General features: G+C 32.1%; 1 protein-coding gene and 1 pseudogene across 1 annotated transcript; one reads left to right on the top strand and one right to left on the bottom strand.

Annotated features, from left to right (window-relative positions):
- Positions 1-5,772: 5,772 nt before the first annotated feature.
- Positions 5,773-7,721, top strand: LOC125861717 (protein NODULATION SIGNALING PATHWAY 1-like; annotated as a pseudogene).
- A 375-nt stretch (positions 7,722-8,096) lies between these two features.
- On the bottom strand, positions 8,097-13,949 carry LOC125861729 (E3 ubiquitin-protein ligase SPL2). Its single transcript, XM_049541590.1, has 6 exons — positions 13,522-13,949; positions 12,385-12,486; positions 11,278-11,448; positions 11,037-11,158; positions 9,772-9,891; positions 8,097-8,418 (listed from the first exon to the last, which is right to left on the bottom strand). Exons 1-6 carry the CDS (start codon positions 13,897-13,899, stop codon positions 8,127-8,129), a joined length of 1,185 nt encoding a protein of 394 aa, XP_049397547.1. The 5' UTR covers positions 13,900-13,949; the 3' UTR covers positions 8,097-8,126.
- Between the last annotated feature and the right edge of the window lie 13,086 nt (positions 13,950-27,035).

Below are 27,035 nucleotides of genomic sequence, written 5' to 3'. Positions count from 1 at the left end.
TGGGGGGTGAGGGTGGGTAAAAAAATAAAAAAATTGAAGTTGAAAAATGTTTTTTAAAAATAATCTTTAGATTTATTTGTTCAACAAAAAAATTGTAATATGAAGTTGGAGGAAAGTTTTGGAAAATGTTTTCCTTAAGTTTTGAAGGGAAGTCATTTTCCTTTAATTTGAGGAAAATGAGTTGATTTGGAAAACATTTTACCCAACCAAACATGAGAAAATTGAAAAACATTTTTTGGAAAATGTTTTCCTTCATACCAAACACACCCTGAGGGATTATTAATTAGTCTTGTATTAGTTATTCCACATTTTGTTTCTGGAAAAAATAATATATAATTTTTTTCATAATTTATACGTGTATTGATTATGTTGGTTTTAAAAATGCAAATCATAATATCAAATTAATTTTATTTATGAATAACTTACCTCCTAAGTCCTAACAGTTATCAAATCCAAATAAACGAAAAATAAAACAATAAAGAAAACATAGCAGTTAACAAAAAAATAATATAAAGTATAAAAATTATTATTATAACAACAACAAATAGTATGATAATCAAAATATGATAAACAACATACGAAAAAAACAACATATATACCATTTCTTTTTTTATTGATATTTTTTCATGAACTTTAATTTATATTGAATTATTATAATGAAACTCAGCATCATCAGATGAAGTGGAATTTGTAGTTATTCCATTCTTAGCAAACTCTTTTTCAGCCCTGACAAGTGACACCTTCATGAATCACGATTCGCAAGTGTAGTATCAAAATATTATGTGAATATGTATTAAAGAAATTGATGGATTTAATTTTTACATTAAATAATAATATATAATCAATCATAATACACTATATAATAATTTTTTTAAAAAGAGAAAAAATCATCAAATTTAGGATGTTAATTTTTAGAGTATTCTTGAATAGAAAAATGGATGAAAAAAATTATTTTCGTTCACCTTTACTTATTCATTAGATTAAAAAAATATATTCATTTTTATTTCTCCAGTTTAGAAAACTAAAAGATAATTTACTTGTTTTTATAAATAACTATAGTTACTTTTCAATACACTAAACTAATTATATTCAAAAAGTGATAAGATAAAATTACTTATTACTCCTTATAGTCACATATATATCAAATTTAATTATATTGAATAAGTAAAAATAAATTGAAAGTATTTGTGAGTCATTTTTCATATGATAGGAAAATGCTTAACCTTATCCTAAAATATGTCCAATCATGAATTGACATAGATTGCATCTGTCGGTCACTTTTTAAAGATAAGTTTTTTTTACCTTTGAATAGAACAACGTGCAATTAAAAAATAAAATCAGGCATATAATTGGACATGTAATACACAGTATTGTTTTTGGATCCTACATGCAATGATTGGTGTCCAAGTTGCAGAATCAAGGAGAGAAGCAAGTGAGATTGAAAAGAGAGGAGAGAAATGAAAGAGATTTGAATAGAGAGACGAGATAAAAGATTGTATCAGGTAGGATCACGAATATATTTAATACAATTGATTTGTATCAATGAATATAATTATATCAAGTATATTAATAAATACGAGGTTTATCAATGAATAAGATTATATCATTGAATATAACTATATCAAATTGTATCAGATTGTATCAATGAATATAATTTATATTAATGAATACAATTTTGTCAAGTGTATTTGTTCTTTGTGTACTATTGGCTCTGTATCATGTGTTGTATACTCTTTTAGAGTACGATTGATTAGTGACGGAGCTAAAATTTCGTCAAGGGTGTTCAAACTTTAAAAGAGTGAATAATTTTTTTTTAGCGGAGTGGGTGCACAATTTTTTTACTGATGAGTGAGTGCATCATCCAAATTTCAAAATTAAATTACATATTATTTAATAACTAAATCACACGAAAATTTAAAATTATAAAATTATCAATGGTATAAATCAAACTAACGGAGAAAAGTCAACAAAAACAATGTTAGCAACTAGTTGAATAGACTTCCTCTAGTTCATGTTAAATGAATTGTTGAATTTTTTTTCAAAGTAATTGAATTTTTCAAAGTCCAAGAGAATTGTTGGAACTATTTTTTTTCATACTTACCCTTTTCTTTTAATAAGATTCTTTACTATTTTATATTTTCTAAAAGATGGTTTAGAAATAATCAAAAGAATAATAAAGAAAACTAATCTTTAATTTTAATAATTATCTTTAAAAATAATTTCTTGAGAATGTGTTATACCTAATGATTCATTTAATATTGATTGAAAATATAAAAAATAAAATAAAATCTTAATTATTAGGTTAATCAATTCATTGAATTAAGTGTAGTAGAAGTTTAAGGCAAGAGCCTAGAAACATAGAGATACATGGGTGGGTATTTTTTTTAAAAAAAAAAAAATTGTGTTAAAACATAACAAGCAAGGATCGAATCCAAGACCTCAATGATTTAAATGATTATGCTTACCGTCTGAAAAACAACTTCTGTTGTATATAAGAGTGTTCATTTTTTAATATATTCGGATATTAAAGAAAATTTTATACAGTTTAATTTTTCTGTGAAAGGTGTTTGACTGACCACCCTTACTCAGTTGTAGATTCACCCCTGTGATTGATACATATTATATGAAAATATTGCATCCCTTTCTGCATAGTGAGAGTCTAAGTATGAAATCAAAGAGGAGGAGAGGAATAAGAAAGGTTTCAATCATGTCTCACCTATATTTGACAGAATACAATTGATAAACACACACAAAGCAAAATACACCTTCTATTGCAATCTAGAACGTCGCATTAGGCTGAAAATACAGAGAGATGAAGATAGAGGCGAGCAAGAAAGGATAGAAAGAGAGAAAAGAGGAAGAGATAAATTTGCTATATAATTATAACTATAACTATGAACTGTAGTTTTTTTAAACTATAGTTATATTTAATAAATACATATCACAAATTTGCATACTATGTACTTTTTCCTATTTATTACTGTCTAAATTAATTTAATTTTTAAAAAATTAGTCTAAATAAAATGACACATTTTTTATTTAGTTCTAATATTTTGACCTTAAACTTCCTATGTTACTTAAATGAGATGATTTAGTCACAATATTTATGCTTTGTTTTGGACCAAAATTTTAAAAGTCTTCATTTTATTCTTGATCTATTTTTATACTCAATCAAATACCTTCACATAAATTGATGGGAGGGAGCAAGTCAAGTTGGCATTTGATCCAACAAACAAAAAACATAAATTAGTCAAGCATCTATTAAAAAAAAAAATAGATTCTCTACCTATAAAGTAAGAGTAACATATATGTATACAGTATTATTTTCAGATAGCATTTTATGAAATGACACCAGGTATATCTTTATAAAGCAAGCATAGACCGATTGAGAGTATCAAAAATAGATTTTCTATCTCTAAGATAAGAGTAAGGTCTGTATACACTCTATCATCCTCAAATTTCACTTTGTTAAATTATATCGAGTATATTTTTATTACCAATTGAAGATCTATAAATAATAGACTTTCTACCTCTAAGATAAAATTAAGGTACGAAATTGTATCGAGTGTATTTTTATAGGATAAAAAAATATAAATTCATCGAGGATTAATCGAAAATAAGACTCTCTACCTCTCATATAAGAATAAAATATATATACACTCTATTTTTTCCATACTCTATTTTTGTGAAATTTGATCTTATATTTTTTTTTCAAAAAAAAACATAGACCAAATCGGACTTGACAACTACTAGTTCGTTTGTTAGTCAATTTGGTTCTTCGAAAGTGCCCAAATGCATCATGTAATTACCTATAAGATGAAGACACTCATCAGACAAAAACTCAAAATTATTTTAATCACAATGAAGAGATTGCCGTCTTCTACAATCAAAGAATATGGTGCAATAGATGAGGCTATTCGTTTCTTAATTAAAGGTTTCAAATTTAAATTTTGAATATAATTTTTTTTTATAAAGAATACTTCACCCCAAATAAAGTCCTACTCGATATAAATTTAAAATAGTCAAATTTTAATATAAATATGCAACATTGAATAAAAAATAATTTTTTATAGAAAAATAGATTGACATCATCTTATTGAAATTTGAAACTCAAAACCTTTCACAATCCTAAGTTCTTGAAAGAAAAAAGTGTTGTAAAACTCCAACATCTGTGACACCTCCACAGAATAAGTCAATCAGAGAAGCAAATCACACAAAAGATTTAGGGTCTTTTGGTAGTGTAGATATTGGTAACGTAAGAATTAATTATATAAGGATCAATTATTTATATATTAGTCATTTTATAGTATTATATTATATATAAAATAATATATAAATTCTTCATAACTTATGTATGTATTAGTTATGCGAATTTCTAAATTGCAAACCAAATACAGTATATATCTTATACATGAATAATTTACCTCCTAATCAGCTACCAAACATAGTAATTTTATGTACGCAAAATATAATACCTACATAACTTATATCTAAACTAGCTATCGAACGACCCTAAGGATGTGTGTGGTATTAATTTTTCAAAATATTTTCTAAAAAAAATAAAATTCATTAAAAGTCGAAAAAGTTGAATTCCTTTATAAAAATAGAAAAAAAATCAGCTCAATAAGTGTCATTCTACGTTAATGGTCTCTCTACACCCGAACACTCCACATCTCCACTGACCCTTCAACCCGCACCCCCAACCATCCTACATTCACTTCGTTTTTATAGCGTTTATCTAAATATACTAAACAAATGTTCTTGAAATAATAACCCTTTGTTTACTTACTGTTTACAAGAAATTAAATAAGGGGTGTGTTTGGTATGAAGAAAAATATTTTCAGGTAAAATAACTTTTTGAAGATTTTTTACTTATTTTTTAGTGTTTGGTAAATAAGCAAGAAAATATTATTCCAAGTGCATTTATATTTTATGTAGCAAAATATTATGGAGCCGAAATGGAATGAAAAGTGAAGGTTCAAGGGGGGTGGGTGGGGATGGGATAATCAAGGAGTGGGGGTTCGGGAAATAGATGGGTGATAAGGAGACAATAAACTTGAAATTCTACTTATGTAACTTGTTTTCCTTGGTTCCATTAGGAAAGTCATTTTCTTTTATTTTTAAAGAACTTATTTTTCTAAAGTAAATGATGAAATTTGAATTTTTAAGTTGTATTTTTTGCTCATAAACATAAAACCCCATAAGTTGAAGAAACTATGTCAATTGTCTCAATCCTTTATACAATCTTATCAAATAAGCAAAAGTTCATAACAAAAATATAATACATTATCACAAAATTATTCTAAAAAGACAACATTTATTAGTTGAAATTTTGTTCAATAAAAAAGTAAAATTGAACATGTCCTTCCACATAGTACAAACAATCTTGTCACATTGAGCATGCATTTCTCAATATAAATGCTTTAAAGGTTGATAAGAGTAAAATTGTCGAGAGTAATGGATATAAATTGTTTAAACTTTAAAGGTTGGTAAGAGTAATAATATCAACTATAAATTTTGTTTACATATGAAATAAATGATTGGTAAACATAAAATGATATTTGAAAAATGTGAAATCGTGATATAAAATTCTCAAATCAAGCTTTTTGAAAAATTTGAGATTTCATCTGTCCAAACATTGATTTCATCTCATAATTTCAAATTGCGAGATTAAATGGCATGTCCAAACGTTCACTTAGTGTCAATGATTAGGCTATCATACTCTAAAGGAATCCCAATGAAACACCATAACTTCCAAAACAACAGTACACTTTTTCCCTTTAAATATGCCATGCTGTGTCTCTTCCCAAAGCAAAATCCCTTTTGATTCCATTTTGAACTATTATAGCTTTAGCACTTTGAAACTTGAGCCACTATAACAATTAAGAAAAATATCATATCCCATCTTTGCATATACTTTCTATTAAGTCAATGATCAAACACCAACATCAAGCCATCCTTCCCCACCACCCATCTTCCTCAATCTGTGATACAATGAACATTGATGAACCTACTTCTGATCCCATCTCAGAGTGGCTGGATAGTCCCTTATCATATTTTCCGTCGTTACTCGATGAGTCATATAGCCTCGATGATTTACTCGATGAGTCATATAGCCTCGATGATATTTACGAGGACTCGTGGTGGGCTCCTAGTGAGAGTATAAACCAAGAAATACATATCAATAACAGTTTAACGTGCTTCGACACTAGCTTCCCTGTCACAGCAGCGAGCACTGTCTCTTTGGAGCCGGTCATTTCAAGTCACCCTTCGCCATTGGATTCATCCAAGAAAAGGAAAGGGAATGATTCTGGTTACAATCCCGAGGCATCCCGGAAGAATCAGAACCGTCGGATCAATGATGCAGATAAAAGAAGATCAACAGGACACAAGAAAGCAACACACAAATCCACAGGAAATAATGGTAACAACAGAGAAGGAAGATGGGCAGAGCAGTTACTTAACCCTTGTGCTGCTGCAATTACTGCAGGAAATCTGAACCGTGTGCAGCACTTGTTGTACGTTCTGCACGAGCTCTCCTCACTAAACGGAGATGCCAACCATCGGTTGGCTGCTCGTGGACTCCAGGCGCTAACGTATTATCTTTCTACTCCATGCCCAACTTCACTATCTTCTGCTTCTGCTGGTGTTGTTGCTACTTTTGCTTCAACAAATCCCAAGTTCTTCAAGAACTCACTGATCAACTTCAATGAGATCAGTCCCTGGTTCCGCATACCCAATAGCATTGCAAACTCCTCAATACTCCAAATTCTTGGGAAACATGATTCATCCCAGAACCTACACATTCTTGATATTGGAGTCTCTCATGGTGTCCAATGGCCAACATTGCTTGAGGAGTTGACCCATCGAGAAGGAGGTCCGCCACCATTGATTCGTCTAACAGTAATAACTCCTACCATAGAAGATGATCAACAAAGAAATAGTCCATTTGTAGTTGGTCCAGGTGTTTACAACTTTTCAGTGCAACTCCTTGCCTTTGCCAAGGCTATTAACATCAATCTACAAATCAACAGACTGGAGAATTACCCACTTCAGAATCTTGATTCCCAAGTGATAAATTCATCCCCAGATGAAATCTTGGTTATTTGTGCACAGTTCAGACTCCATAACTTGAAACACAACAATCCAGACGAGAGGACAGAGTTGTTGAAAAGACTAAAGAGTTTGGAGCCAAAAGGACTGGTTTTGAGTGAGAACAACATGGATTGCAGCTGCAACAGTTGCGGGGACTTCACAACAAGATTCTCAAGGCGAGTGGAGTACTTGTGGAAGTTCTTGGACTCCACCAGTGTAGCATACAAAGGACGTGAGAGCGATGGAAGGAGGATGATGGAAGGAGAAGCAGCAAAGGCTTTGACAAACATGGGAGAGATGAATGAGACAAAGGAGAAATGGTGTGAAAGAATGAGGACTGTTGGTTTCATATGTAAGATGTTTGGAGACGATGCCATTGATAGAGCTCGTGCATTGTTGAAGAAGTATGACAACAACTGGGAGATGAGAGTTGATGAGAAGGATGGCTGTGTTGGACTGTGGTGGAAAGGAGATCCTGTTTCATTTTGTTCATTATGGAAGATAGATCCCAACACATGAGATGCACAAGGCTTTTAAGCATGAACCGAGTCAAAAGTCTAGTGGTAAATCTAGTGTCTGGAAGTATCTTCATTAGTTGTGCTTTGACACAGGTTCAGATAGTGCATTTGCAGAGGCAACAAGTCAAAAAATTGTCAAATTCCTTGAGAATTTGATTCTAGGAAAGGTGGTCATACCTATAAGAATATAGATGTGTAATAATTTTGTGTTTTGATGAAATAACTTTGTGTTTAGAACTCAAACTTTTTTAGCAAAATGACTCCCTAGCATTGTAATGAATATTGTGTTTAAGGGTACAACAATTAATCAGCAAAAAATGTATGTACAGACGCAAACAACATGCATGTCAGATTCTAGAATCTAATCCCCTCGGCACATCCACCACCATCACTCCATTAACCACCATCCTCACATGAGACGGTCCAATGTAGTTTTCATCGCATGCTTTACAATTGCACAACCACCTTCCCAGCATGAGCTAGTACTCAAAATAACTCATAACTATTTGCTCCTCAAGAATCATATATCCTTACAGAACTATGAATTGTCTGCCTACATAAAGGACACTTGGGTGCTAAATCACGTTCAACTGACAAGGCACAGCGCTGGCAACATACCAGGTGTCCACATGGAACAAATGCTGAGCGCTTCCTCCTCATAAGGCATATCACACACAACTGACCATCAGGAACGTCTCCAGTTTCGTCATCAGGACTAACCTGCAAATCATCGTCATTGCTTGCAGAATCCCTTTGTTGCTGGGCCTGCCTCTGGTGTCTCCACTGCTTCCATCGATTCCAGTTCCTAAAACATATAACTACCAATGAGAAAATGCGACCACTAGAGTAAATACTGATAACAATGCTGCTGATAAACAAGTTTCATTTAACTTTTTTATTCATGCCATGTGGGAGGTTAAGGAATTTTTAGGCAGCACAACTAGAGTTACAAGTTTATGCTCATCCTGAGCAAAGTCTATGCTTTTTCCAGCCCGTAGTGGATTGTTCGAGCTGGTATAAGCAACGGAAGTTAAAGCTTTAAACACCATAAGGAACCATAACTACTGCCATGTTGCATGATTAAGAGAGAGTTTGGACCAGCAAAAGAAGGTGCTTGCTGTATAATTTCGGAGATTAGCCCCATAAAAATAACTAAACAGGCAGAAGAACTATTCACACGAGGATTTGGACAAACCTTCAACCCAACCTTTTTCATCAGGATGAGACGTGCAACATAAACACAAGAGAGGCACTGTGTAAATCAATAGCCATTGACAAATTTCCAAAGAGAGCAATCAACATATTTTTGGCCAAAAAACTTGAAAAACAAATTCAAAGATTTGAAAGAAGAGAAAGAAGAGAAAAGAGTAAAACATGTTTTTGCAAATATATGAAACAAAGAGAACTTTAAAACTTGACAAAGAAGATTTGGCCATAAATTTTTTCACCCTGTTTTCCTTTCAAACTGGCATATCTCCCTTTTTTTTCTGTTTTCAGTCTTGTGGTCTAGAATATGTAAGCCAATTTCAAGGTTCTGCTCATCTGAAATATGCACCCATCATGATTCTTTCATGCTTAAGGTAGCTAGATGCATTATTCTTTTTGGCACGTGATGATGGTCCTACTCAAACCTCAATTGCATCAAAGATAAAACTATACTCCCTTAATTTAATAGAATGCAAGTACACTTGTCTACATCACACAAGTTCCATAAAGTAATATGTATCAAATAATTGCATACACGCTATGGCAACAACTGTAATCCAAATCAATCAACCAGCCCTCTACCCCAGTAGGATTTGAAGTTCACGTCATAGTTATTATAAGCTGACTCATTTGATGCAGCCACGAGATAAATTGCAGATGAAGTAGGGAAAGGAATCCACCAATTCTGGGACAGATGTGGATGATGTGATTATTTAACAGGTAACCACTCAATAGCAGGTTCCAACAACCCTAACTTATGCTCGATAAACAGAATTGTAAAATACGATATGAAATAATTAAGGATTTTGTCCCTGCCTAGACCTCCCCACAGCTCCAGTCCATGACAAGGGAAAAGGACAAAGAAGAAAAAAGAGCATAACAATGAGATCTTGAAGGCATGATATCCACAAAGGCTAAAAGTTCAAGTGTGTGAGAGACACAACCAGTTTACCTCACAACAGCATAGCCAAGAACACCAACTGCAACTGAACCAAACACAACTCCACTCCACATCAGAACTTTTGTTTTGAAGGCAAGGTCTACCAGCATTTGATCTTTCGTCATGTCAGACCTACCAAAGTAAAAAATTAACACTCACAAATTTCAACAAAAGAAACTAATCAGGAAAACAAAAGAACACCAAGATTTTAAAACAAGGGAATCATCTTATATAAAGTACCAGATATGTGACATATGTTTGAAGATATAAAGCATCAAAAATGCAGAAAACACATGATTAGAAGTTAGATATTAAAAGAACCACATGCTCCAGGCAGAAAATATATATACATGTGCAATTTGTAGATAGACAAATACTTTACTGTGTATATCAACATGTGTATCAGTTGAATCAAGATCATCACCATGACAGGGCTTGCACTCTATTATTCAAACCTACCAATGAGTGTGTCACCCAAAAATGTTTCAAAAACTCATGGTAATTCTTCCATAATGAAACTGACAAAAAATCTTATCATGTTTGAGCGCAAATGTCAAAATCTCATGAAACTTCATTTAAAATTTTAAAACCAACTCATGTTAGTTTTGTCATATAGTCTACCAATGACTATGACCTAGTAACACTGCAAAGCCTGTGATAATTATAACCAGAAGTGAAGAGAAGAAGAGATTGTTATGTTTCTGTTAAATAGAAGTTGTGGCTCAAATAATAATGCTCATAAGAAATGTAGATGTGGTATTTAAGAAAACATTTAATATATTCTTTAACGCGGGGTCAGGTTCAAGAATTTTCATTGCTTCTCAATTAAACCATTTTTTTGGAGTAAGGTAAACTTGTATTCTTCGCAATAATGGTGTGATGCTCATTTAAACCATTATTTATAATTCTAAAAAACATTTTTCTTCATAGGATCTCTCTTAACCTCCCTTCCTAACCCAGCTCATATATCTTTTATACATGATTAGATTCATACTTTAAGAGGACCTGTTGAATATCAAGTAATCAATTTCACCAATAAGATAAGGAGACTTACTTCACATTTAGAGTCAACAAAAAGACAATTTATCTCAGAGAGGTTTGAGGAAATTTCAGGGGAAAAATTAATGAATATGAGGATGACAATAGTCAACCTCATTTGGCAGAACAACTCGTTTTGCTAGTGACAGATGAAAATGAAGTATCATAAAGTCTCGTGGAAAGAAGAGTGTCATGCTTTATCAATTTATTAAGAGAACTACTTTGTAAACCTTCCTTACAAGAAATAGGGTAGGTCCTCGCATGATTTGATCTCCAAAATCCCATCTTTTGAACTGCAAACACCAACAGCAGTTATATCTTTTCCAAGTGGTAGAATTTTTTCTTCATCCAATACTCCAACCTTTGTGACAGAAAACAGTATGTTACATGAGTTGCAGGAAGAAAGACAAACTTTAAAAGTTGTATAAGCAATCACAAATGGTCAAGAAGCCCATATACACAACATATTTTTCAACTCACAGGATAGTAATGACCAAAGAGTGCCTGGAGGAAAGTGAGAGGCGTAGCATGTAAAGGCCGCAAGTGATGATAAACTGTCACAAGAGGTAGGGGATGCCTTGAGCCATCCATATTTACATTAACATATTCCGGTTGTGGCCACTTCCCAGTTTCAACAAGAACAAAAGGAACCTGAGTCGAAGATAGAGAAGCACAAGAGCCTATATTATGAAAACAAAGAGAGCCAGTTTCAAGAACAAAAGGAACCTAAGTCGAAGATAGAGAAGCACAAAAGCTTATATTATGAAAACAAAGAGAGCTATACAACACGTATTAGCAGGCAAAAGAGCAGCAGCTACAAATATGGAGCGTATTAACTAGATGTAAAGATAACAAGTACGAAAAACTTTTATGCAGAGAAATTTGCAACAGAAACACAAGCCAGATAAGAGAAGAAGATATCATTTATGCAGAGACAAAGTAAGAGAAGAAGATATCGTTTAAACCATTTTCTTCCCCAACTAAAACTGTATAGCAACTGAGAACTTACCCCATTATAACTTTTAAACTATGAATTTGAATTAATATTTATTTTTATATATATGGTTTTGGTTGAACCCGTAGCGTCAAGGTTGTATCCATCACTGTGTCTAGCACCCACAACCTTAAAATCCTAGATCCACCACTAACTACGAGTCATTTATTAAAGAAACACCCACTCAAGCCTTGCTTCTTAAATTTGAGATGGTTTGTGCTAAAAGTGTGATCATTTGAGGAACATCCAGTCTGGACATCTCAGCATGTTATTCTTCCTATTCAGAACCTTACCTTGTACACGAGTACGATATACCTCCAAAGATGTCAAATAGAGAGCATAAAAATCCTAGATGAGAACGTTAAAATAGAGTGGAAGGAAATGATCAAAGCAGATAAATAAAGCATTAAAAATTCTAGAATTATAGCTTCCTACAAAATATTTTCACATAACCTAGCAGAATTTATGGCAAAAAAAGAAAATTGACAAATATTAGCAATACTGACTCAATATCTCTTTTGTGCTTCACTGGTGAAATTAAAGTTACTAGCAAAATTCGAGAGACCTGTGTTGCTGGAAAATTTTCACATTACCGTTCTCAAAGAGGATGACTGTTGATCCTTCCGGACTCTTGGAAATATTGAATACAGATCACCAGCCCATGAAAAGAAACCTCTCCACTCATTATAGATACACTAAAATAAGACGGCAAACGAACATCAGTATCCTGCCAAAATTCACTAGAAAAAAAATACACACAAAAACTGACAAAACAATACCAGGCAAACATAGGTTGCAAATGAATTGGTTGTGGAACATATTTCCAGGTTAACAAGTAGCAAGTGGTTTCTGTTTAAAGTACACTGTTCAAAGAGTTTTTTGAAAACTGAAGGATGTCTATCACCAGTAGATAATAGCTGTTGATTTTCTTAAGGTAACAGTTAATCTATATATTCACACGTATAAAACATCCAAAACATGTAGTTCCCCTTCAAAACTGTTAATAGTTGTTGATTTTTACAATGTAACAACTGCAACTTCTGCACATCAATCCCAAACAACTTTGGATAAGCTATATGAATCCTCACAATCCATTTAGCTCTAATTTAACACATTTCATTACAAAAATAATTTGTATTTAAAGACATACTCCATGCCTGCGACCAAGGGGTCATGAGACGAAGCAGGAATTCATCCCCAGACATCCCTCCGTGTGCTATTCACCAGCTTATCCTATAGTCAAGATTAGCTCATGTCCTCTCTATGTCTAGGGATTCCTTCGACACGGACTAAGCAAAACATGATTGTTCTTTCTTTCGATTGACATCAACATTTAACTGAATGTAGGATAAATTATTACAAATACAAGAGCAAACCCTGCAGTTTAACCAAAGTGTGCAATCCTAGTAAATCAAGCATTGTAATTCAAAACCATCACCGCGTTGTCTAACATGCCTAGAAAAGCCCTAATGCTTTTTGTCTAAAAAAAAAGCCCTAATGCATCAAATATAGTGAGTATTCACAAATTTTAGATTGACCATCAACTAACTCTAACCGTAACACTAATCCTAAATGTGCACAAACAAGTTGAATACGAAATTTCCAGCTCGAATAAGGATATTAAGTGCCTAAAAAAGTATGATAAATTGAGTAATTTAGCACTGATGTTCATGTTCCTTTTGAAGGTTTGAACATAAATTAAAATAAAACGAAAAGTGTAGAAGAATTACTGTTTGGGTGTGTTGCAATATAACGCCTTTTTCAGCAGAATTATGGGCTGAGAGAATATTAGCTCTCAAGCTCTTCCAGTTACCCTCAACGGCTGATTTCGCCTCCACAGTACCGCGAATGATCACAAGCTTAACGTCATCGGATTGATTTGAACTTTCAGAGTTGTCATTACTGTCGGAAGAGGAGAGTAATGAACGGAGATCGGAGACTCCAAGCGACGGCGCATCGTTGATTTTGTGAAGGGCCGAAGAGTTGGCTTTGAACTTGAGAATACTCCGTACGGCAACGTAAGCTAGGGCTAAGCCAATAAATGCGCCATCCGCCGCCATAGCTATTTGTGATAGCACGGCGGCCGCCGCTTGATCGTGTATTGACATGGCTACTTTCGAATTCTCGGTCGCCGGAAAAGTGAAATTAGAGTCCTATTTGTATGGCTTGTTTATTGGCAATGAATACCTTTTTTATTTTTTTTATTTTTTTTCTAACACTAATAATATGATTAATTTTTGTTGGGTTTTCTATCCCGTGTCAAAGCTCATACTAGAGTTTCGATTGATTCTTTTTGTTTCTTGTTCGGTGTTTGAAATCTACATTGGAGTCCGGTGAAATTTGGATCGTACATTGCTAGGCCCATTTGAGGATGACGTTCCTAGCAGGATTTTCTCCATATTTAGGACTTAAAACCGAAACATTTGATTAAGGATTAAACAATCTCGCCAGTCACCACTACTCTACAACCCATATTGGTATACTAATAATATGTGATGTGCTCGCATGATGCACATTCATTATTTTAAAATTGAATTACTATTTTAAAATTGAATTATTAAACAATTATTATGCATGATATAATATATAAACGTGTGTTTTAGTTATTACTTATTACTCGGTGGCCCCCTAAACTTGGCACGATCTTTCACTTAGACACCTTAACTAGGCTTTGTTCATTTTACACACCTCATGTCACGCCCAATTGTGTCAATTTGACACTTTCTGCTAAGATGGGATAGCAAGTGTGATACACTCAGTAGACGCGCGTGAGAGCCTCATTTTATCAAATTTTAATTATTTTTTTCTTCTTCTTCTTCCCCATTTTTTGGCTACCATTTTCCAAGCTTAAACTCCTTCCATGGTGAAATAAATTTGACGATGTCACAAACAAAAAGTGAATTCTAGCGCCCATAAATTTTAAGCTTAAATACTTTCACTTATTTTGTTGTCCTCTTCCTCCTCAAAATAATTTGAGAAAATCAACATAAATTTCAAGAAGAAAAAAACACTCAAAAATGGCAAGAAATCATATTTTCAATTATCAAATCCTACATTTGGTGGGGGAGGGTCGGGGGTGGTGGTGGGTGGAGAAGAAAATCTGAGTGAGAGAGAAGGGTTGGGGTTTGAGGTGGAGGTGGGTAGAGAAGACAATTTGGGGGTGGTGTGGGTATAATTTTCTTTTTATTAAAAGTGTTTTTTTTAAAAAATTATTTAGTTAAAGAAATGTCACATGTCAATGAGTCATTGGTATTTTTTTTCCTACTCAAGATTCATCATTTAATAAATTTTTTTTTATATATATGCCACGTGTCTTTATTTAATTCGTCACTTTGACACATCATCAGCGAGTGTTTTACACACACCTTACAAATTTGGCAGATTGTCGAAAAAGTGTCAAATTGACACAGTTGGGCGTGACATGAGGTGTCTAAAATGAACAAAACCTAGTTAAGGTGTTTAAGTGAAAGATCGTGCCAAGTTTAGGGGGCCACCAATGGGTTAGCCCTTTTCAAAATAAACATAACACAAAAGGCATGTTTTTTACTTAATTTTAAATGTTTTGGGTATGAACATGTAATTATTTAGGGGTCGTTTGGTAGAGTGTATAAGAATAATGCAAAGTATAGTGTATTAGTAATGATTGCATCAGTATTGCTTGTATTAGTTATGTTTGCATTAGTTATGATGAGATTTTTTTATGCAATGTTTGGTTTGGTGTACTAAAAATATTATGCATTACATAATTTTTTTAGAAAAACTATCACAAATATAGTGGAAAGGATGTAAAAAAAGTTTTTGAGGGCAATTGTGTCTTTAATAATGTTAATGCATGCATTATAACCCATTGCATTACTATTGCATAAAAATAGATGGCATTAGCAATACACTTTTCAATACACAATAAAGTGTATTACTAATACAAGCTTTAGTTATGTATAGGTTAGAAAAGTATACCAAACAAGGTACTAATAATACAACTAATAATACAACAAGCTAATAGAAGCATTGTTTTCTCCAATACACTGTACCAAACTACCCCTTAAAATTTTATTGCTCATTTATGTAGTTTTTCCTATATATTTTGCACAAGTATTCAACGTAAGTTGAATGGACTAGGCTAAGTTGGCCCAGCCCAATTTTATGTGGGTCCCATTGGCCCATCATTTTAAAAATATTTATAAGTTTTTAAAAACTTCTAAATTCTAATATAATAATATAAATAATTACAAAATAATACTTATACAGTGTTGTTAACCTAATCTAACAATTAAATTACGTAATTAAAAAAAAAAGAATAAGAACACCTTCCTTTATTTGGGTTAGGAAATTTATGATTTTGTTATTTACTTATTGTATATTTCATACGTCTTAAATTATATATATTAGTTTGACTTGACATGGAGTTTAATAAAGAAAATTTTGAAATTTGTGGTCTAAAATAAGTCATAAATATTTGTGTGGTTAGAAATCATTTCATTAAAAGAAAATATGAATTTTGTAATTAAACAATTACTAAATATAGAAATATCTCTTTCTTTTTGAAATTGCATAAAAATAAAAGTAAGTCATATAAAATCAGACACATGGAATAATGATGACACATTAAACAGAGATGACAAACTTGATAAATTATTGTCGGAAGAGGAGAGTAATGAACGGAGATCAGAGACACCGAGCGATGGCGCGTCATTGATTTTGTGAAGGGGAAGAGTTGGCTTTGAACTTGAGAATACTAGCTAGGGCTAAGCCGATATGTGTGCCATCCACCGCCATAACTATTTGCGATAGCACGGCAGCCTCCGCTTGATCGTGTATTGACATGGCTAGTGATAGTCGGCTTTTGAATTCTCTGTCGTCGGAAGTGAAATTAGAGTCGTTATTTGTATTGTTTGTTTATTGGCTATGAAATTTAGTTATGTATAGCGCAAAATGAAAAATACCTCCTTTTTTTCCTAACACTAATATGATTTTTTTTTTTTGGGGTTGTCTATTCGGTGTCCAAAGCTCATATTAAAGTTTCGTTTAATTTTTTTTGTTTCTTGTTTGGTGTTTGAAGTCTACATTGGAGTCCCGACGAAATTAGGATCATACATTGCTAGGCCCATTCGGGATGGTGTTCCTAACATAATTTTCTCCATATCTAGGACTCAAATCTGAAACCTTTGGTCAAGGATGAAACATTCTCACCACTACTCCACAACCTATATTAGTATACTAATAATATGTGATGTGCTCGCATGATGCACGACCATTATTTTAAGGCTTAAGTCATTGACAAACACTTAAAGTTATCTGCATATTTCACTTGAACACATCTACTCGAGTCTGTACCTATTGAACACTTATACTATTCAAAATTAGTACATATTAAACACTTTTTGCTAATGTGGCATGGAAAGTACATTACACTAACACTCGGCGCGTGTGAGACCATTTTCTGCTATTTTTTAAAAATCTCCTTCTTTCTTCCTTAATTAGACATAATTACTTCCAACACCATTTCCACCATTTCTACTGCCACTGCCGCCACCATCCGCCCTTCTCTTTTCTCTCTTATCGTCAGCCATCTCGCTCTCTCCCTCACCACTATCATATTCATCTAGAAAGCATCACTACCATTTTCACGAATAAAAATTTCAACCTAAAATTGAGTTTCCTTTAGCTTCAAGCACACAAACGAGATAAAAAGAAGTAAAATGAGATGGGTTCAACTACAAACAACATAATTTCGAAATCCTTTTTTTCAGAAATAAGTATTTTTTTAAACGGCTTAATTCCGTCATTAATGGTTTAATTTCTTTCAGCAACAAAGACAAGAAAATGAATGAAAATGAAGAAATTGAAGAAGTTGATTTCAAACAAACAATTTCAGAAGTCCTTTTCTATAGCTGTTTTTCTTCACTGAAACAACTTAATTTCACCATTAATGGTTGAGTTGCTTTCAACTTTCTTTAGAAACTAAGAAGATTAGAAAAAGGATAAAAATGAAGAAATCGAAGAAGGATATGTAGTTTGCTATTTCAATTTTATTTTATTTTATTTTATTTAAATATCAAATCTAGAAAAGAAAAAGTTGAACGAAGAGACACGACGGTGGATCAAAGGAGGCTGAAGGACCAGGTAGCGGACAAAGGCCTTTTTCCCCTTTCTTTCTTTTCTTTATAATTTTTTATGAATATTTTGGCTCAAAATGCCATATGTACATTAGTCATTCGTCAAATTGCCACAGTGCAAGTGAATTACACACTTCTTATACTTTTAGTTAATTGTCAAAAAAATGTTCAAATGATTCAAATTCAAGCTGATGTAGATATTTAATAGGTATACGTTTAAATTGAGTTGTCTAAGTAAAATATACAGACAACTTTAAATGATTGTGAATGACTTAAGCCTTATTTTAAAATTGAATTATTAAATAATTTTTATGCATGACATAATATATAAATGTGCGTCTTAGTTATTACTTATTACTTGGTAAAATTTATTACTGGTTCATTTTTCAAATAAACATAACACAAAAGACATGTTTTACTTAATTTTAAAATATTTAAAAGTTTAAACGTGCATGAAATGGGGGAAAGTTTAAATGTTTTACTAATTCTGTTTTGTTTTGTTTTGTTTTTTCGTCACTTTCTCTCATTTTCAAAAAAATAAATTCAGAAAAAATTACTAATAATTGAGGAGTCTCTTAATTTATATAATGTTTGTTTAAAAGTTATTTAAAATTGTTTGAAAGCAAAAATAAATAAATTGACTGATGCTGCAACAATTTTGTTGTCGATAAAACAGTTATGCTGATATATCAATTCAATATTGTTAATTAGAGTAATTAATTCAAAATTTAAATTCAATTTTTTATTTCAATGGTAGTTAACTTTGTCCTAAACAACTATGTGTCTCTTTGCTAAAATGTCACTTGGGTTAGAAAAACTACAAATATAAAATTACTAGCTTAAGTATTAGAGCTAGAAAAATTATATTGTTCGATGATCAATATATCGTGAGTAAAGGTGACTAAAAGGATGAGTTAATATCTCAAAAGGTCATTAACTATGAAAATTTAGCTAGTAAAATTATTGAACTTTATTTTATATCAATAAAATCATTCAACTTTAACTTTTGTATCAACAAAATCACTCAATTAAATTCATCATTAAAAAATCTTGACATGACGAAATAAATTGTTTTTTATGTTATATTCATAATTATAATAATAAACAAATGCCACAAAATTACTACTTCATCATAGAATGATATAAATTTTAAGATAAACCTGAAAAGTGAATAATTGTTGTGCGATTCATGAGTTCAAGGAGAATATTATTTATATATAATATGTCTGGATGTTAATTTATGAATATGTAATTATTTTGAATTTTATGGCTCATCCATCCATGTAGCTTTTTCTATTTATTTTGCACAAGTATTCAACGTAAGCTGAATGGACTTGGCCAGGTTAGCCCAGCCCAATTTTATGTGGGTCGCAGATTGGTCATCATTTTTTAAAATATTCATAATTTTAAAAAAAATTCTAAATTCTAATATAATAATATAAATAATTACAAAATAATACTTATACAGNAGCCCAATTTTATGTGGGTCGCAGATTGGTCATCATTTTTTAAAATATTCATAATTTTTAAAAAAATTCTAAATTCTAATATAATAATATAAATAATTACAAAATAATCTTATACAGTGTTGTTAACCCAATCTAAAGTTTACAATTAAATTACGTAATTAAAAAAAGAGAATAAGAGCACCTTCTTTTATCCGGGTTAGGAAATTTATAATTTTGCTATTTACTTATTCTATATTTCATTCGTCTTAATTTATGTATATTTGGTTGACTTGACACGGAGTTTAATAAAGGAAAAAAAAACATTTTGAAATTTGTGGTCTAAATAAGTCATAAATATTTATGTGGTTAGAAATCATTTTAATTAAGAATAAAATATGCATTTTGTAATTAAATTATTATTAAATATAGAAATGTCTCATTATTTTTGAAATTGAATAAAAAGGAAAGTAAGTCATATAAAATCAGGCACATGATCTAATGATGACACATTAGACGGAGATGACAAACTTGATAAATTTTTGAATGAAGAGAGTGACATATTTCATATGTATCATCTCCATCTCAATTGAGACGTTTGTAATAGTCAAAAACAATTACTAATATAAGTAAAATGGAAAAAAAAATCTTGTCTTGAACTTCTACAATAACAAATACTCCCTCCTTTCACTTTTACTTATCCACTTTGAACTTTGAACGCAATAATTAATATAAGTATTTTACTACAATATTCATATTAATTAATACGTAGTCTTAGCCCGATCTTGGAATGATTTGGAGAATAAGTAAGTAATGTTAGATACAACATAAATTTTTTTATATTTTCTGACAAATAAAAATGAATAAAAAAATAATAATATCAGGCAAATATTTTTAGAAATCACGTAAGATCATTTAAAATGGGGGAAGTAATTATATTATTAGTTTTATAAAGACTAGAGTAATGTAGATTTTAGCTTAGCAAGTTAACCTTACCTCTTGAAACAAAATTTGGCTACTTATGTCTTATGTCTTACAAACGTAAGCAGGACATTTACTTAATTTTAGATATGATAGTGTAATTAAAACAGAGCGTTTAATACTTCAATTAGTTGTGGAGGTACTATCTAAACCATGTAGTTAATTACTGCATATACATATTAATAACTTCTTTTTGTTTGAAAATTCTAAAATTTTTGTCACAATCTATGTCCTTCATATGAGCACTCTATGGTGAACACTTTGTGCGCACTGGATAAATTTTCTACTGTGTAAATTTCGTATGACAGACTCGATTCTAAAGACACTAAGGTAAGATATATCCCGAATTATCCCTGGCCCACCCTCCAAACCATCCATGTGATGAGCACCCTACATATTAATTAGGAGTAATTAATAATTTGCTAAGCTAAAATCTATGTATTGTGTCGTGTGTATATGTTTTAGGAAGTTGAGTGCTCCATTTGGACTTAATCCAGTATAGAACCGATATAATTTAATTAGGGGCTACTTTCAATTATCATTGGAATTTAGTTGATTTAATTAATTTTTGTTCAAATAATTTTGTCATCAACTTGTGATTAGTGGCGGATTCAGAATTTCTATTAAGGGGTTTCGGGAAAAAAAAGAGTAGTGCCTAAGATTCAAACTTGAAATTCCCTCAACCATTAAGTCACCCTCTGATCCTACATTTAGGGGTGTGCATTATTCAAATTAAATAAAAAAAATCAAACTAAATCGAACTAACTTTTAATTTGGATTGATTTTTTGTTTTTTTTATTTTATTTCGGATTTAAAAAAATAAAAATCGAAAAACCAATATATATGTATATATATATTTGTCTTTTTTAGTTATTGTCTTTCATTATGATTTAGTTTATATTTCATGCTTGGACATCTATAATCCCGCTGGCTGGTTTGGGCTCCTTATCTCACAACGAGCTTCCTTTATCATAGTAAATATGGACCTATTAAAACCATAACACATCCCTCTTTCTGCTTAGATTCCATAGTAACTTACTTAGGGCACGTATATTAATAATAATATAGAGTTAAATAAAATCAATCAAGTGGTATATTATAAAGTTATGCCACAATTTCGTTTCTCATACAATAAATCAAAACACGATAGTAATTGGTGATATTTTATGCAGGAACAATTTTAGTTAGTTTAGTAGCTCCAATTATCCTTACGAGTTTGAAATGTCATTTTTTTGTGTTTGAAAAAAAGACGCATTTTTTAGTTGTTTCTGAAAAAAAAAAAAAAAGAGCAATTTTTTCTTTGATGATTTTCAAATTCTATTTTAAAATCTCCTAAAAAGATATTGAACTTACAAATTCCACTTTTAATTCAGAAACAAAAAGGCTCTTCTCACTTTCAAAAAGAAAATAAAAGCATAGTATACACACTGAAGGTTTTAATTTTTTTTTAAAAACTATTACTATATTTTTATCTATTACTATATTAGAAGATTATGAACTATTTAAAAGGTTATCAAATATCAATCAAAATTTGTATAAAAATCATCTGTAGTTACATTTTAAGTACTTAACTAATAAGAGATTTGGCATGCATCTTCTACAACAAATATTGGCTCTTTATAATCACCTTATTCATCTTCTTCACATCATCTTCAAGTATTTCTGAATTCGTCAACAACTTCAATAACTTATCTTTACGCTTCTTAAACTGTATTGGATATTTCAATTCATCAACATCAATAATAGCTTCAATCAAATCAAATATATCATTGTATTTTGTCTTTATTGAAAAGTGATTTAAAAATATTCAATTGAACCAAGATTGAAGTATATTTTTTTTTCTCACACTGATAAAAGAAAAGGATAATTAATTATGAGTTTGAAATTAACTCCATCACATCTTAATTAATTGACAATGACAAGATTTTGCACAATTAAGGATTTTGTCCCTACCTAGACCTCCCCTCAACTCCAGTCCATGAGAGGAAGAAAAAAGAGCGTAACAATGAAATCTTAAAGGCATGATATCCACAAAGGCTAAAAGTTCAAGTGTAGTGTCTGAGAGACGCAATCAATTTACCTCACAACAACATAGCCAAGGACACCAACTACAACTGAACCAAACACATCTCCACTCCACATCAAAACTTTTGTTTTGAAGGCAAGGTCTACCAACATTTGATTTTTGGTCATGTCAAACCTACCAAAGTAAAAAATTAACACTCAAAGAAATTAATCAGGAAACAAAAGAACACCAGAATTTTAGAACAATAGAAGCAACTGATATAAAGCATCAGATATGTAACATATGTTTGAAGATATAAAGTATCAAAAATGCATAAAACACATTACTAGATGTTAGGTATTAAAAGAACCACATGCTCTAGGCAAAAAATGTATCCTCTGTGTGTATTAGATATATATATATATATATACACGTACATGTGTAATTTTTAGACAGACAAATACTTTACTGTACATATCAACATGTGTATCAGCAGAATCAAGATCATCACCAGGACATGGCTTGCACTCTATTATTCAAACCTACAAATGAGTGTGTCACCAAAAAATGTTTCAAAACTTATGGTAATTCTACCACAATGGAACTGACAAAAAAACTATAATCATTGTTATCATGGTTGAGTGCAAATGTCAAAATCTTGGGAAACTTCATTTTAAATTTTAAAACCATCTCATAAGAACCAACTCATGTTAGTTTTGTCATATAGTCTACCAATGATATGACCCAGTAACATTGCAAAGCCTGTGATAATTATAACCAAAAGTGAAAAGAAGAAAATACTGTTATGTTTCTGTTAAATAGAACTTGTGGCTCAAATAATAATGCTCATAAGAAATGTAGATGTGGTATTTAAGAAAACATTTAATATATTCTTTAACGCAGGGTTAGATTCAGAAATTTTCATTTCTTTTTTTCATTTAACCATTTTTTTGGAGTAAGGTCAAGTTGTATTCTTCAGCAATAAGGGCGTGCAGCTCATTGAACCATTAATTATAATTCAGAAGAACATTTTTCTTCATAGGTCACTAAGAAATCTCTCTCTTAACCTTACTTCCAGACCCAACTCATATATATTTTATACATGATTAGATTCATACTTTAAGAGGACATGTTGAATATCAAGTAGTCAATTTCACCAATAAGATAAGGAGACTTACTTCATATTTAGAGTCAACAAAAAGACAATTTATCTCAGAGAGGTTTGATGAAATTTCGGTGGAAAAATTAATGAATATGAGAACGGCAATAGTCAACCTCATTTGGCAGAACAACTTGTTTAACTAGTGATAAATGAAATGAAGTATTATAAAGTCCCATGGAAAGAAGAGTGTCATGTTTTATCAATTTATTAAGAGAACTACTCTGTAAACCTTCCTTACAAGAGATAGGGTAAGTCCTCGCATGATTTGATCTCCAAAATCCCATCTTTTGAGCTGTAAATTCCAACAGCGGTTATATCTTTTCCAAGTGGCAGAATTTCTTCTTCATCCAATACTCCAACCTTTGTGACATGAAGAAAGAAAAACTTTAAAAGTTGTATAAACAATCACAAATGGTCAAGAAGCCTATATACACAACATATTTTCCAACTCACAGGATAGTGATGACCAAAGAGTGCATGGATGAAAGTGAGAGGCGTAACATGTAAAGGCTGCAAGTGATGATAAACTGTCACAAGAGGTAGGGGATGCCTTGAACCATCCATATTTACATTAACATATTCCGGTTACGGCCACTTCCCAGTTTCAACAAGAAAAAAAGGAACCTGAGTCGAAGATAGAGAAGCACAAGAGCTTATATTATGAAAACAAAGAGAGCCGGTTTCAAGAACAAAAGGAACCTGAGTCGAAGATAGAGAAGCACAAAAGCTTATATTATGAAAACAAAGAGAGCTATACAACACTTATTAGCAGGCAAAAGAGCAGCAACTACAAATATGGAGCGTATTAACTAGATGTAACGATAACAAGTAGGGAAAACTTTTATGCAGAGAAATTTGCAACCGAAACACAAGCCAGACAAGAGTACAATGCTTCAATAGGAGAGAAGAAAAGGACAAGAGCAAGGAAAAGCTGTCACATTCACTACGGGGCAGGGGCATATCAATGTAAAACGTGTTGGGTGCTCGACCACCCATTAACCCCGACGTGAACTATATATAATTTCATAGAAATTTATAAACGAATGAAAAAACTGGTTGCACCCATTCAACCAAATGTCAAATGGGTGTTGTGGTTGGAAGTTGAAGGTAAGGTTTTTGATAAGTGTGGTTGTGGTTTGATTCCTTGTTATAACATGTTTTAAAACTTGAGGTTCTTCTTTGTTTATTCATTCTTGTTTACTTTCTCTTCTTTTCTACTGTACATACTCTTTCTTCTTTTTTTCCTGTACTTCATTTGTTGATTTTCTGCTTATTTTGTTGACTTATCCGTTTAGTTCTTCACTTTTGCTTTTTTATTTATCTATCTAATTTGTTGAGACAAAGTAAGAGAAGAACATATCGTTTAAACCATTTTCTTTCCCAACTAAAACTGTATAGCAACTGAGCACTTACCCCATTATAACTTTTAAACTATGAATTTGAATTAATATTTATTTTTATATATATGGTTTTGGTTGAACCCGTAGCGTCAAGGTTGTATCCATCACTGTGTCTAGCACCCACAACCTTAAAATTCTTGATCCACCGCCGACTAGGAATCAATCGATTCTAGGTTAATTAGGCCCCAAAACTCTAGAAAAAAATTCATCGAATTGTTTTGGAAAAAGGCTTGGGCGATGCGCCACAGATTTGCCAAGAGGGCTGGTGTAAAGCGCCAGCAGTACACCCAATCAGACCCCAGTAAATGGGGTCCTGGTGCGACGCGCCAACAGTACGCCCAATCAGATCCCCAATAAATAGAGGCCTGGCGTGACATGTCAGTATTATACCCAATCAAACCCCAATAAATGGGGTTATGGCACGATGCACCAGCAGTGCGCCCAATCAGACCCCAATAAATAGAGGCCTGGCGCGACGCACCAGCAGTGCGCCCAATCAGACCCCAAGTAAATGAAGTTCTGGCGCGGCGCAGCCAGAGCGTCAGGCCACCTTCTTCTCCGTTCTTTGATCCGTACTTGTTCCTTTGAATCGAGCTTTCATTTCCTTATTAATCCTAACTATATAAACCTTCATAAATCATAGAGATCCTTCATATATCCTAAACGTGTCTCTTAATTTCACTTTTCAAATTAGAGTAAAGTTTGAGAAAACCATTGAGTCCCCTTTTGAGAAAGTCTTTGAGTCGAGGTGAGAATTCCTTTGAAATTAACTCTAGCTTTGAGCTATGTTTTGAGGAAGTAACCATGAGAGTGAGAAGAGTTGTACCTATGAGTTCTATATTGTCATTTAGACTCTTGCGTCGAGTTATTCATGTCCATAATTCCGCATGAACTCTATGAATTGAATGTTCTTGAGATGAATAGTATCTTCGAGTTCCAATTTCTTGAGTATTGAGTATCTAATCCTTTTTAAAACTATATTCTTAATTATGGAAAGTCTATATGTTATTCATGGAGGTCCTAGAGTTGAGTCGTTCATGCCCATAATTCTACATGAACCCTATGAGTCAAGCATTCTTGAGATGAGTAGTATCATCGAGTCCTTGAGTTCTGGAGTTATTGAGTTTCGAGTATTGAGTTCTATATATGGTTATTGAAACCCTTGAATTGAGTCGTTCACGTCTATAATTCAGCATGAATACTATTTTGAGAAGTTTTTTTCAATTATTTATAATTTGTTTAAACACTTGAGTAAATGAGTATGAGGATGAGAGTGGAGTCTCATTTTTCAAAATGATTATAAGGGAACTAAGTATTTCCAAGAGTATATACTTTTACATTTAACACGGAGGAAACCTTGATTTCCAAATGAGTTCATAAGGAGTTTTGAGCATAGTCTCTTTCAAGAAAATCTATTGAGTACTCAAAGTATGAGGATGAGGAAATGTTTTTAAACATATAATCATGAGTTATATTATTGGGAGTAGTATTGAGCACCGATATGGGGACGAGTTCAGACAACTCAAAGTCCTCATAAATCATGTATGCCAACATGGGTAAAGGGTCACACTTTTTAGATGATTTCTTAGTGCTTTTTAAGCATAACTTAGTGGATCCACTTAGTTGAGAATGTCTTATACTCCGACAAGGTATAGGACAGTTCTGGCAGCGTGGGCGAGACGTTGTATCATCACGTAGCTCATAGTGATGGTTGTCGATTAGAGAATCTCCCAAATAAGAGTTATTATTGTATTCTTACGTACAATTGAGTTATTATTGTATTTTTACATACAATTGAGTTATTTTCTCTTGTTTTAAAGGTTTTCCATATATTGCATTTTTTATTATTGCTTTATCCTTGAGTTGAGTTGGGTATCTTTGATTTGAGTATCCTTGAGTTGAGTCAAGTATCTTTTAGGTTAGTATCTTTAAGTTGAGTATTCTTGAGTAATTAATTATGTCTTGAACTTCTTCAATAACAAATACTCTCTCCTTCCACTTAATCGGAGGTATTTCACGGGATAGCCTTTCTGACAAGCTCTTTTTAGTGAAATCGGTCTGATTTTGACATATACACTTTGAACTTTGAAAGCCTCTTATATAAGAACAATAATTAATATAAGTATTTTACTACA

The sequence above is a fragment of the Solanum stenotomum genome, chromosome 4 (genome assembly GCF_019186545.1).
Source record: "Solanum stenotomum isolate F172 chromosome 4, ASM1918654v1, whole genome shotgun sequence".
Classification (NCBI taxonomy): Eukaryota; Viridiplantae; Streptophyta; class Magnoliopsida; order Solanales; family Solanaceae; genus Solanum; species Solanum stenotomum.
This window is presented reverse-complemented; position numbering and strand designations above follow the sequence as displayed.